This window comes from Natrix helvetica, assembly GCF_964273705.1.
Source record: "Natrix helvetica genome assembly, chromosome: 2".
In the NCBI taxonomy this organism is placed as follows: domain Eukaryota; kingdom Metazoa; phylum Chordata; class Lepidosauria; order Squamata; family Natricidae; genus Natrix; species Natrix helvetica.
In genome coordinates this window covers 11,106,721-11,120,919 of record NC_138552.1, presented here as the reverse complement: position 1 = coordinate 11,120,919, position 14,199 = coordinate 11,106,721, and the positions used below count along the sequence as shown (strand labels likewise).

Below are 14,199 nucleotides of genomic sequence, written 5' to 3'. Positions count from 1 at the left end.
ATTGATGCACAATTTTTTAAAAAGCCTGTTTACACTATGAAGTGACCAGTTAGTCATATTTAAACTACTCCACTTGTGGGTGTTTGTGCCTCTCTTGTTTTTGCATCATTTTTAGTGTTTGCATTCTCGTTATTTTTAAGGTATCGTGCTTGTTGCCATAAATCCTTACGAACAATTGCCAATTTATGGACAAGATGTCATCTATGCCTACAGTGGCCAAAACATGGGAGATATGGATCCTCATATTTTCGCAGTTGCAGAAGAAGCATATAAGCAAATGGCCAGGTGAGTGCAAAGCTTTCTCCCTTTCTACTGACACTTGTATTTAAATGGAGACTGAGGCTACCCTAAATCAGGGGTGTCAAACTCTATTTCATTGAGGCCCGCATCAGGCTTGTGGTTGGCCTCGGGAGTGGGGTGTGTGGTTTACTGTTACAGAAAAATAGTTGAGCAGTAAAGCACATGGTGACGGTACTCTTTGTTTGTTTTGTGTGGTGCTTTATATAAGCAGAATTTCTAACACCTTCCTTCTCCTTTTTCCATTCATCGTTCTCAGCATGATTGACTTTTTGAGTAAGTCAGCTTTCATGACATGTCCAAAGTATGACATCCTCAGTTTGGCAATCTTGGCTTCAAGTGTATTTTTGGTTATCTTTTTTGGGGTGATGTTCAGTCTAGGACTTCTTTGTGATTTTTGCAGTCCTTGGGATGAATATTAGTTGCCTTCAGCACAGCTCGAAGGCATCCACTCTTCTCCTATCTGCCTTTTTCAGAGTCCACGTTTCGCAGCCATAAATAGCAATTGGGGAAAAATTATTGTGTTAACTAACCTGCATTGGTTGGGAGGCTGATGCCTTTACTCTTCCAGATGTTATTCATGCCAGACACGGCAGTTCTTCTAAGTGCTACATGCCTTCTGACCTCAGGTCTGCAGTCACCATGTTGGTTGATTTTAGAGCTCAGGAAGATGAGTTCCTTTACTGTTTCTATGTTCTCATTGTCGATCCACACTCTGCCCGGTGTGTTCTCTGCAGTTGTCATTATCTTTGTTTTCTTGATGTTAAAGTGCAGACCAAATTTTTCATTTTCATCTTTGATTCTCAAGATTAATGTCACCTTACAATAAAGTAGAATTGGTTCTTTAATCTGCGCATGCGGCACACTGGGAACAGGCTCCAGCTGTTCGTCTGCCTCACTGATGTCTGACTCTGAAGGCATCTGATAACTGGCATACCGCTCCGGCCCCCTCTCTGCCTCCGACCCAGAGCCCTCATCAGAGCCTTCCCCAGACTCCAGGACTGGCCTATGTTCCTCCCCAACCTCCTTACTGTCCGAATCAGGCGGGCCACAACAGAAAGTGGATCATACCCTACCAAAGTTTGCAATGATGGTTTATTTCTCTGTCTTTTCAGTCGCCCTCTTTATTTGCTTCCCTTTTATTAGCTTTATTACTTTTTTTTTAGGACTGGTTCTTTTTGTATAACTTTTATCATCAATAACATTTGAGTCAAATTCAGAATTGTGATGAGCAGAAGTAGCTCTTCAGACTTAACGAGGGTTTTATCCACCCACTCCTGTACTGAAATTGACCTGCATTGCAGTCCAAAGTGACCCCTGGGTTGTCCTGGTTGGAGCAAAGGGATTTCTGCCACAATTTTTGTCTTTCAAGTGACAGAGTATAAGATGCACCATGATTTTGAAATGGTAAATAAAAAAAACGTTTTTGTACTCTGGAGGCCTCCAAAACCCTCTGCACGCCTTGTTTCTTGCAAAAACAATGGGGGGGGGGGTGCAGAGCTTTGGGAGGCTTGTAGAGTGCTCCTCAGGGCTGGTGGGAGCCAAAAATGAGCAAACATGGGCCCATTTCCCCTTGAAAACCCCAAATCCACAACTCAGAAAATTAGAATATTGTGAAAAGATGCAATATTCTAGGCTCAAAGTGTCCCACTCTAATCAGCTAATTAAGCCATAACACATGCAAAGGATTCCTGAGCCTTTAAATGGTCTCTCAGTCTGGTTCAGTAGGAATCACAATCATGGGAAAGACTGCTGACCTGACAGTTGTGCAGAAAACCATCATTGACACCCTCCGTAAGGAGGGAAAGCCTCAAAAGGTAATTGCAAAAGAAGTTGGATGTTCCCAAAGTGCTGTATCAAAGCACATTAATAGAAAGTTATGTGGAAGGGAAAAGTGTGGAAGAAAAAGGTGCACAAGCAGCAGGGATGACCGCAGCCTGGAGAGGATTGTCAGGAAAAGGCCATTCAAAAGTCTTGGGGACTTTCACAAGGAGTGGACTGAGGCTGGAGTCAGTGCATCAAGAGCCACCACACACAGACGGATCCTGGACATGGGCTTCAAATGTCGTATTCCTCTTGTCAAGCCGCTCCTGAACAACAAACAACGTCAGAAGCATCTTACCTGGGCCAAAGAAAAACAGACCTAGTCTGTTGCTCAGTGGTCCAAAGTCCTCTTTGCTGATGAGAGCAACTTTTGCATCTCATTTGGAAACCAAGGACCCAGAGTATGGAGGAAAGACGGAGAGGCACACACTACAAGATGCTTGAAGTCCAGTGTGACGTTTCCACAGTCTGTGTTGATTTGGGGAGCCATGTCATCTGCTGGTGTTGGGCCACTGTGCTTCATTAAGTCCAGGGTCAATGCAGCCGTCTACCAGGAGATTTTGGAGCACTTCATGCTTCCTTCTGCAGACAAGCTTTATGGGGATGCTGACTTCATTTTCCAGCAGGACTTGGCACCTGCCCACACTGCCAAAAGCACCAAAACCTGGTTCAATGACCGTGGGATTACTGTGCTTGATTGGCCAGCAAACTCGCCTGACCTGAACCCCATAGAGAATCTATGGGGCATTGCCAAGAGAAAGATGAGAGACATGAGACCGAACAATGCAGAAGAGCTGAAGGCCGTTATTGAAGCATCCTGGTCTTCCATAACACCTCAGCAGTGCCACAGGCTGATAGCTTCCATGCCATGCTGCATTGAGGCAGTAATTGCTGCAAAAGGGGCCCAAACCAAGTACTGAGTACATATGCATGCTTATACTTTTCAGAGCTCCAATATTGTTCTAGGTACAATCCTTGTTTTATTGATTGAATGTAATATTCTAATTTTCTGAGATGGTGGATTTGGCGTTTTCATGAGCTGTAAGCCATAATCATCACAATTATGACAAAACACGGCTTGAACTATCTTGCTTTGCATATAATGAGTCTTATCTCATATATTAGTTTCACCTTTTAAGTTGCATTACTAAAATAAGTGAACTTTTGCACGATATTCTAATTTTTCGAGTTTCACCTGTATATTCCTTGCAGACAGCTGGTCTTTTGCATCCTTTTAGAGGATCGTTGAGGCCATTTGGAGATTTGTCTGTGTCCTCAGTGTCACTTAAGTCAGGCAAATGGGTGTGGAGCCTTGTTTCCAATCGATACAATTGAATTTAATTGAATTGAATACTTGATTTGGCCACATGTGATCCCCATTGTGGTTGTATGTAGAGGACTACCTGTACAGTTACGGAGCAGGATAGGAAACAATTTGAATATTGTTTAGTCCAGGGGTGGCGAACACGCGGCTCGCGAGCCGCATGCGGCTCGCGGCCAAAATAAATGAGGCTCTTTGCCTCTTACCATTATTTAGTATACTGTGGCTCGGATCGCGCGCTAAACCCGGAAGTACGGTCGACGCGATGACGCTTGCCTCCGCTCCACCAGCTCAGAGCTGGTGGAGGGCAGGCAAGCGTCGTCGCGTCGACCGTACTTCCGGGTTTAGCTCAACAGCGCCCTCTGCTGCGCCCAAAAAAATAATGCTTCAAAGTCTAGCACAGTTGCTGCAGGATTCCGGTGAGGTTCTAATGATTGCTCAAATTAATAATAATGGTTGCATATTGAAGCTCTGGGTTCAGGAGCAGCAGAGTTTTAAATAGGAGAAAACATTTAATTGAATTTCCATGGTTAGTATATTTCCCAAAATTCTACGAGTGTTTTTCTCACAGCCTGTAATTGTAATAGATATCAAAGATAATCCAAACTCATATATATATTATAATACATATATTAGGTTAAAGGAAGATAATATTAGGACCAGGCTTTACCCATGTATAGGTTGTACTCGATTTACAATCACAATCTCGTCACTGAGCAAAGCAGTCATTAAGCGAGATATGTGACTGCTTTGTTTAATGACTGCAAGTGTGGCATTCCTGGTTGTGGTCATCAAATAATCTTGTAGGTTGTTAGGTGGACAGAGATTCCACTTATTTATGGATTTAAAAGTTATACAGCAGCTCTAATGGGTTTATAAAAATTTATAACAAAAAACACCTGACTGAGCATGTTATATTATGTGTTTAATATATTATTGTTAAAATTATATGCTTTTGTGTGAGTGTTTGTCTGTTTTGGCAGGCCACTGCGTGGTGTGGCTCTCTGACTCTCACAGTTTAAAATTTTGGCTCTTTTTGTCGAACTTGTTCGCCACCCCTGGTTTAGTCTCTCTTCAAGGTGAATTTTTTAGTTCTGTGTGATTTGAAATCCTATTACTTGTTCTCCTTGTAGATTGTAAGGAAAAAAGACAGACATTTTTTTCTTCTTCGTGTAGTTGAAAATGCAGATTGTTCCTTGTTTTAGATAAGGATCCTTCTAGAATAAAATCCCCCTTCATGGATTACTGCCTTGTTGTGGCAAAGGGGCTCGCGTAGCTCAATGAAGCTATGGCAAATCTAGACAGCATACTAAAAAGCAAAGACATCACCCTGCCAACAAAAGTGCATACAGTCAAGGCTATGGTTTTCCCACTTGTCGTGAATGGCTGTGAAAGTTGGACCATAAGAAAGGCTGAGAGCCAAAGAATGGAGGCCTCTGAACTATGGTGCTGGAGAAGACTCCTGTGAGTCCCTTAGACTGCAAGGCGATCAAACCGGTCAGTCCTAGAGGAGATCAACCCTGACTGCTCTTTAGAAGGCCAGATCCTAAAGAGGAAACTCAAATACTTTTGGCCTAATGAGAAGGAAGGACTTACTGGAGAAGAGACTCATGCTGGGAAAAATGGAGAGCAAAAGGAGAAGGGGACGACAGAGAATGAGGTGGCTGGATGGAGTCACTGAAGCAGTAAGTGTAAGCTTAAACGGACTCCACAGGATGGTAGAGGACAGGAAGGCCTGGAGGAATGTTGCCCATGGGGTTGCGATGGGTCAGACACGACTTCCCAACTAACAACAACAAGGATAAACTTGTGTCCAGAAGTTGTCTGTAGGAACAGAGCTAAGAATTTCCTCCTTCTCTCCTTGGCTCTTCTGGATTTAGAATTATCTTCCAATTTCTTTTCTGTTGCTTTTAATAAAAATGGGCACAGAGGCTTTCTCCTCCTTCCGTAATATGCTGCTTGTTCCTTGTGCGTATTTTGAACATTGTCACTTAGGAGAGTGATGTAATGTTTCACTCGTCTTGTCTCGCCCTGCAGTATTCAAATAATTTCCTGGTGATGTTTGTTAAACGCTCCCAACTTCCTTGAGTCTCAAGAGAGCTAAGAGCAAAGTCTACAGTCTGTGAACAGATTGCAAATAAAAAAGAACAAAAGGATGGTGAAGCAAAACTTGTTATCTATCTATCTATCTATCTATCTATCTATCTATCTATCTATCTATCTATCTATCTATCTATCTATCTATCTATCTATGCTCTCTCTCTGTGTGTGTATGTGTTCCAACATAACTCTGGAACGCCCTCAAGCAATTTCAACCAAACTTGGTACACAGATGACTTACTCTCTGGAAACAAATACTGTGGGGGTAAGACACCCCTAACAACCCTTGGTGTGTGTGTGTGTGTGTGTGTGTTCCAGCATAACTCTAGAATGCCTGGGCTACTGAAATGAAAAGGACTGAATTATATCAATAGTGTCAAGTCACAGTGTTTTTGACAGTGATAGTGTGCATTTTGGATTCAAGTTCTGTTAAGATACAGCCTGTTGTGCCTTAAAATGGCTTCTACTGTACGGCACAGTGGAGTTGCCATGGTAACGGCTTCACAGTACTCCACAAGGGGGCTCCCTCTAATACAGGATTGGGATAAATACATACCCGGGCAACGCCAGGTTATCAGCTAGTTATGATATAATAACAACGGATTGGTTTTTAGGAGGAACAGGGATGGGCGAGTAGGGGAGGCAGATGGGTGGGTTAATTGACTTTTCCCCCTTGGGTTCAAGGCTATAAGATGTCTACCAGTGACCTGGTAGACTGATAGGCTCATCTGGATTTTTCAGATTTTTATTGAACCATGGGATCACTTTTCCCATTTCATCTTCCTGTTATCCTGGTGTGCTCTTTTCTTAAATGCAGCGGCTGCAAAAGTAGGAAGCTTTAGGTAATAATCATGAGACTTTGCGACTATTTGTAGACCTTCTGGCTATTTTTAAATGTATGGGCTTTATAATCCTAGGAAACATATGACCTAAATGTTGCTCGGGCCTGAGTTTAAACCAAAATGTTCAACATTCACTCTTCCATTATGTTTGATGCTCAAAAATATTGTACATAGCAATAGCATTTAGGTTCATTTACCGCCCTATATTGCTCTCTGGATGGTTTACAAGGTAGAAGCATTATTATTTGCATGTTGCCCCAACAATCTGAGTCCTCCTTTTATCAAAGTAGGATTGAAGACTGAGTCAATCATGAGCCCTGTCAGAATCAAACTTCAGGCTGTGGGTAGAGTTCGCCTGCAATACTGCATTTTAACCATTGCACCACCTGAGATATTTTCTGGTTCTTTAAGCTTTACTGTTGGACCCTGGTCTTTCAATATGAAAAATTGATGGTTGGAGTTTTGTTCCTTTGTTAATCATACACAAACCCACCACTGTTAAAACTGGCCGCTGTTTATTGAGTTTAAGTTTATCTAAACCAAGTAACCAATTGGTATACAATACAATAGCAGAGTTGGAAGGGACCTTGGAGGTCTTCTAGTCCAACCCCCTGCCTAGGCAGGAAACCCTATATTGTTCCAGACAAATGGCTATCCAACATTTCTTAAAGATTTCCAGTGTTGGGGCATTCACAACTTCTGAAGGCAAGCTGTTCCACTGATTAATTGTTCTAACTGTCAGGAAATTTCTCCTCAGTTTTAAATTGCTTTTCTCTTTGATCAGTTTCCACCCATTGCTTATTGTTCTACCCTCAGGTGCCTTGGATAATAGTTTGACTCCCTCTTCTTTGTGAGATATTGGAAGGCAATCAAAACTGAATGCAGTATTCCAAGTGTGACCTTACCAAGGCATTATAAAGTGGTATTAGCACTTCACGTGATCTTGATTCTATCCCTCTGTTGATGCAGCATAGGACTGTGTTGGCTTTTTTGGCAGCTGCTGCACACTGCTGGCTCATATTTAAATGGTTGTCCACTAGGACTCCAAGATCCCTCTCACAGTTACTACTACTGAGCAAGGTACCACCTATACTGTACCTGTGCTTTTTGTTTTTCTTGCCTAAATGTAGAACCTTACTCTTTTCACCATTGAATTTCATTTTATTAGATAGTGCCCAATGTTCAAGTTTGTCAAGATCCTTCTGTATGTTTAGCCTATCTTCTGGAGTGTTGGCTATTCCTGCCAGCTTGGTGTCATCTGCAAATTTGATGAGTTCCCCATTTATTCCCTCATCAAAATCATTGATGAAGATGTTGAAGAGTACTGGGCCTAAAACAGAGCCTTGGGGTACTCCACTGCATACTTCCCTCCATGTAGATGCAGTTCCATTGAGGACTACACGTTGAGTGTGGTTGGTCAGCCAGTTACGAATTCATCTGGTGGTGATGCTGTCTAACCCACATTCTTCTACTTTATCTAGTAGTAGGTTATGGTCTACTTTATCAAATGCCTTATTAAATCCAAGTAAACTATTATGAGGTATTATGAGGTATTATTCAAAAGTGACATTGATCCAGGACTATATTTACAATTTGTTAAATAAATTAGAGAAGTTCATACAGAAAATTAAGCCATAAAATAGAATGTGATAGCTTTCTTAGGCTGAACTTGGAATGATCTTTAAGTAGTAGTGAGCCTGAATCTCCACTCTTCCTAGAATAGAGAAACCTAGATCAAACATTAACTCTGGTTAATTTATGTGTAAATTGAATGCCATTCACATCCTTACTTTGCTTGCATTGAATAATTGCTTAGTGTATCATATTCCACATTGCAGCCTGATGGTAGTTTTGGGAAGGGTTCAAGAGCCCATACCTGTAGGAGAAGAGCAGGCAGAGCTCGGTGGTGGTGGTGGAGTTAAATGTGTCAGCAACTTAGAATTCTTATGTTGACATAAACAATCCAAGTCAAGCACCACCATCCCCCTGAATTCTGTTGACCCTTATCTGGTACTAATTCTGATTTCAACTTTAGTTGACTAGATTCTTGTGTATGATCTTAAATTGGAAATACAATTTAACATATTTTTGTGCCTAACGATACTCAAAGACTTGAAGGTGTTATGTGGCCTGGAACTATTGGTCATCCAGATTTGCCATGGAAAGTAGCTTTACACATCAGATATAGACACAGAAATAAGCCAACAATGTAAGGATTTAACACTATGGGTAATGAAGGTCTTTGAGAGTCACCATTTGTTTATTAAACGCTAGCTGTTGTGGCCCGCCAGCGGCCAGCAGAGCTGGCAGCAGTGAGGAGGTTGGGGAGGAACATGGGCCAGTCCTGGAGGCTGGGGAAGGCTCGGACAAGGACTCTGCATCGGAGGCAGAGATGGGGCCAAGGCCATCTGGCAGTGATCAGATGTCTATGGAGCTAGACAGCAGTGAGGCAGAGGAACAGCTAGAGACTGTTCCCAGTGTTTGCATGTGCAGAGCTGCCAGAAGAAAAGAACAACTCAGAAATCAGGGTAGACTTGGGAATAAAGTCACAGGTGGAAGGTGATTGGCACCTCCCATAGGAAATAAATGAGGAACCAAAGGGGAGTGGGCTTTTGAAGGAAACAATTTGTTCGTTCAGTTGTTAGATTCGTTTCAGGAGTGTGAAGATCTGTCCGTGAATCCCAGAGACTCTGTGCCAAGTCTTTCCTTGCACAGCACCATGTTTGGAAAATATTTACATGGCAGCTTTCCAAGATAGATAAGGTCTGTGGTCATAAATATTTCTTTGAAAGACTGTTTACCAGGCCTTTGTTGAATGTGAATGAGAGGAATTCACATTCATTTAATAAAAGGGATTTTCTCAGGACCAGGAATCTGCCTCCTGCTTTTTGGGGAAGCCCTAGGTCAGAACACTAGCACTTCTTCTATTGAAGACCCAGGTTCAAAAGAAAACATCAATTACACTACATTCCAAAGCTTTCTGTAATAAAACATACAACTTTTAAAATTATACAACTGAGCTATTTTGAATCCTCCTTTCTCCAACCTCTAATTAGTACTAATAATCGTACTAAACCAGGATGAAAGAATGTGCATATATATGAAAAAGAAAAGGTTGTACCAGGACAAAAGATTGTAACTCTTAACCACATAATATTTGGTAGCTTGCAGGACGTTAAGAATACAATTAAAAGAGGACTTTTCAAAATTAGTGTTAGGGGGTGAACTTTGGGCATAGGTAAGATTCTTACAAAAGGGACGTGGTGGCTCAGTGGCTAAGACATATCTTTTATCTTTTGTTTTCCTTCCTGTTTAAGTTGTGAGATTGGGAGAGATTTCTACTTTCAGCACGATGTAGCTGCCAAAGTTTTTTGCATATCCACCTACCCTTCCCTATAAATGTTTAAAAACCAATAAAATTCTTTTTAAAAAAAAGACATTGAGCTTGTCAGTCAGAAAGGTTGGCAATTCGGCAGTTTGAACCCCTAGTGCCGCATAACGGAGTGAGCTCCCGTTACTTGTCCCAGCTCCTGCCAACCCAGCAGTTCAAAAACACATAAAAATGCAAGTAGAAAAATAAGGAACCACTTTGATGGGAAGGTAACAGGGTTCCGTGCGCCTTCAACATTGAGTCATGCCGGCCACATGACTACGGAGAGGTCTTCGGACAGCGTTGGCTCTTCGGCTTAGAAACGGAGATGAGCACCGCCCCCTAGAGTCAGGAATGACTAGCATACCTGTGCAAGGGGAACCGTTACTTTTTACCTTTAAGAGTCTTACCTGTCTATTATGAAGATAAACTTAGTATTATTCTGAGAAGTGTGTAATTTTGAAAAAATGGAAAGTAAAAGAGGACAACCAACAGCAAAGTGGATGGACTCCAATACAGAGACAGTGGGTGCCTTTTTGGAAGATCTGAACGAATAGGTGTCAGGTGGAAGCAGTCAGACCCACATGTATAGAGTTCAAGCTAACTACTTTATTATTTTCTGCCTATTATACAGGAATCTTCTCAGTTTGCTCGCTTTCTCTTAGGAACAGATATATAAGCCTCTATGGAGCTTAGGGAGTCACTTTGAGATCTTTTCTGGCAACACAAGGATTCAAGGCAAATTCCCTGCTTGAGAACTCTTCCCCGCCTGGCTGGGCCTTCCCAACACCAGATTGGGGACTCTGTGGCATCTAAGAGTCTATCTCTGTGGTAGCTAAGAATCGACACAGCCAAATGGCACATAATCAAATCAGTGGCACAAATATTGGTGGAGAAAAATATTGCACGTGAGTGGGAATTCCCTGTGTTATCAATTTGGAGTGGATCATATGATCGGTGAAATCTAGAGGCGTTTGTGGTTATGGACCAAGCCCAAGCTCTCCTCCACAGATTTTCTCCTTCAGCTCTTTTGGTCCATAGGAATGAAGACGGCGACCCCCCCCCCCCCCCGAATGAATTTCTTGTAGACAATCATGGGGAAAAGTGATGAATTGTGATTTTGTAACAATGATTGGTAGACATGACCTGCACATTTTAAAGCCTAGCATTCATTGCCTTGCCATTCAAGGGACAAATTCCAGCATTGTGCACTGTAAACAGATATTCCCTATTATACAAACCCTTTCACTGTATGTGTTATTGTTGTTTTCGCTGAGTAAATCAGACATTGTGTTGCTCTTATCCTTCTTCTGTATCAGAGTTTGATTAATAGTACTCTGACTAGTAGTAATAATGTTACCTAGTTTGGATAATGAAACACCTGCAAGAAAACAACCAAGCTCACAGAGCACCAAGTTTCAGTCTGATGGGATCCAAGCCATACAGAACTTTCTTAATCAATTCAAAACAAAACTTATCTCTTGTTTTATTCTCACTCCTGTAGGATAGGTTTCTATGGAAGCAAAAGACTTCTCAAATGCACAAATACATACACACACAGAAAGGATCTCCTGTTTTAGCAGGAGGTAGGACTAGAAGATCTCCAAGGTCTTTTCCAATTCTGTTATTCTGTATATGTCTTTGACACTGTTAGATTAGCAAAAGGGTACACTATTTATTTTTCTTTTTTCATGAAAGGGACTGGAGGGCCTTATCTACTCAACATACTGCAGGTTGGCATTTTCTGTTACAGTGGAAGCAGTGGTGGGATTCAAATTTTTTTACTACTGGTTCTGTGGGCATAGCTTGGTGGGCATGGAGTGGCTTGGTGGGTGTGGCAGGGGAAGGATAGTGTAAAATCTCCACTCCCACTGCACTCTGGGGGAAGGTTACTGCAAAATCCCCATTCCCTCCTGATCAGCTGGGACTGGGGAGGCAGAGAATAGATGGGGGCGGGGCCAGCCAGAGGTGGTATTTACCGGTTCTCCGAACTACTCAAAATTTCCGCTACCGGTTCTCCAAAACTGGTCAGAATTTGCTGAATACCACCTCTGAGTGGAAGGGGTGGTGATAACTCATGATGGATTTTAGAATAAAATGCCTTCGGCTCTTCCTATGCAGTACGAGCTAAAAATCAGAGACTAGCTGGCAATACAATTGCTGTTTGTAATAGCACATGGTGCGTGACTCTGTAATGAAAATGGAATTAACTAAATTACAGTGAGGGGAAAGTCTATTTGAGGGCTGCCTGTTTTTGTTTTTTTTTTTCCAAAAAACCCCTCACAAATGCCTCATTGAGCCTGTTGTTTTAAAATAAATAAAATTAAATCACGGAATGCAAACACATCCTTCCAATACAAAGCGGCACCATAGAATGTAGGCAAGGTAGACCTAAGATGAAAGAACAGGCTTATGTAAATAGTTGTGTATGGTCGCAGCCATACTTGCGTGAGCATTGTTGAAGTCCTAACCGCACTCCCATTGCCATTAATGTTGCGGGCGCTCACACAGGCAGACGCACCTGCACCTCCCCCAAAATCATCCCCTCTTCCCACCCTCTCCCTACTCCGAGCTGCCAACCCAGAATGGTTGGGGAACTCTAGTATAGATAATATAATCAATTTGTTGCATTAACTTGTCTCATCTTCAGTGAATCAGCAACAATTTCTGCTCTATGGTTAAAGTTAAGGGACTTGATGAATATGTATATGTTTAATATGCTCTTGTTGAGAATGACAGGATGTGGGAAAATTTCTACGTGTGTCATAAGAACTGAACGAGGGGGGTGACTCAAGCAGATGAAATGTAAAATGTAAAAAAGATGTGGAGACTCTAGAAAGAGTGTAGAGAAGAGCAACAAAGATGATTAGGGGACTGGAGGCTAAAACATATGAAGAACGGTTGCAGGAACTGGGTATGTCTAGTTTAATGAAAAGAAGAACTAGGGGAGACATGATAGCAGTGTTCCAATATCTTAGGGGTTGCCCCAAAGAAGAGGGAATCAAACTATTCTCCAAGGCACCTGAGGGTAGAACAAGAAGCAATGGGTGGAAACTAATCAAGGAGAGAAGCAACTTAGACCTGAGGAGAAACTTCCTGACAGTTAGAACAATTAATCAGTGGAACAGAAGTTGCCTCCAGAAGTTGTGAATGCCCCAACACTGGAAGTCTTTAAGAAGATGTTGGATAGCCATTTGTCTGAAACGGTATAGGCCTATAGGGTTTCCTGCCTAGGCAAGGGGTTGGACTAGAAGACCTCCAAGGTCCCTTCCAACTCTGCTATTGTATTGTATTGTATTAAATCTCATTGATACCCTGCAGGATAAATCCACACCTTTTCCCCTAGTGGTAGGTGCAGAAAAATGTGAATTTATTCTCACTAGTTCCAGAGAGCAGAGCATTTACAGAGCGATACCTCAACTCAAAATAATAAGGCATTTCCTGATTGTGAAGGCTATTAAGCAGTGGGACAATGTGTCTCCTGAAGTTGTGTGTGCTCCTTCACTGAAGGGTTTCGTGCAGAGGTTGGGCAACCAATTTGTTCCCTTCCGACTCTGTGTTCAATCTTGTCCCTTCCAGGCTTGCTTTAACCAGAACTTCGGAATTCAAAGCAGCCAGATGGACTTGTTGGTCCATTAGACAAAGATTGACTAATGGCTTTATTAAGGTTTCTGATGAGAATGATCATTAGGCTTAATGAAGGGAGTCCCTCTGAGGTCTTAAAGTCTTGGTTTCATGAGAATATTTTGCTTCATGTTTAAAAGCATGGCCTAGACTCTTAATTAGCGAAGTTATTTTTAAATACCATCCACTGTGTGAGAACCATAAATGCCCGAGAGACAGAGCTGAGATCCAGTAATAGAAAGACTTATTTTGCTGACTAAGGGAAGATAAAGAAAGGCTATATGGATGGTGATATTTACACAGTGGGAAATGTTTGATAAAACAGAAGGAGGAAATGTGTGTCTGCTATTGCAGTTACGTATACCTCAAGCCAATCTGGAATTTAATTATTGTATTATTCTTTTTTGGAATCTGAGTATTTTGAAATCCTTGATGAATAGTTGATATTGCTATGATCCTAAGGGACTTTTGTTGACGGAACTTGAGCCCAACAGAAGACAAGTTGAAGGTAGGGCAGCTAAAGCAAAAGATCAGAGGTTTAGGTCCCCTGACACCTGCCAAATATTTTCTCCTTTGCTCACAAGCAAAGTCAGTGGGGAAGCCGGAGTCACTTAACAACATTACTAACTTAAAAATTGCAGTGATTCACTTAGCAACGGTGTCAAAAATGGGGTAAAACGAAGGGGAGAATATAAAGTATCAAATGAATTGGCAATCACTTGCTGCCTTTCCCTAAATGCTTCGGAGATCCTGACGTAGTTTGGTTCAGACTTTGATTTATACAAGGCTTGGCACACTAATTGCAGCTGAATGAATGTTAA

At 41.9% G+C, this 14,199-nt stretch overlaps 1 protein-coding gene across 4 annotated transcripts in view; it reads left to right on the top strand.

Moving 5' to 3' along the window:
- Nucleotides 1–14,199, top strand: part of MYO5B (myosin VB) — a 330,461-nt gene that overhangs the window by 97,321 nt on the left and 218,941 nt on the right. For all 4 annotated transcript variants that reach the window (XM_081942523.1, XM_081942520.1, XM_081942522.1 and 1 more), the window contains exon 4: nt 141–285. In XM_081942523.1, coding sequence (XP_081798649.1) covers nt 141–285 — 145 coding nt within the window. The remainder of the gene's footprint in view (nt 1–140; nt 286–14,199) is intronic.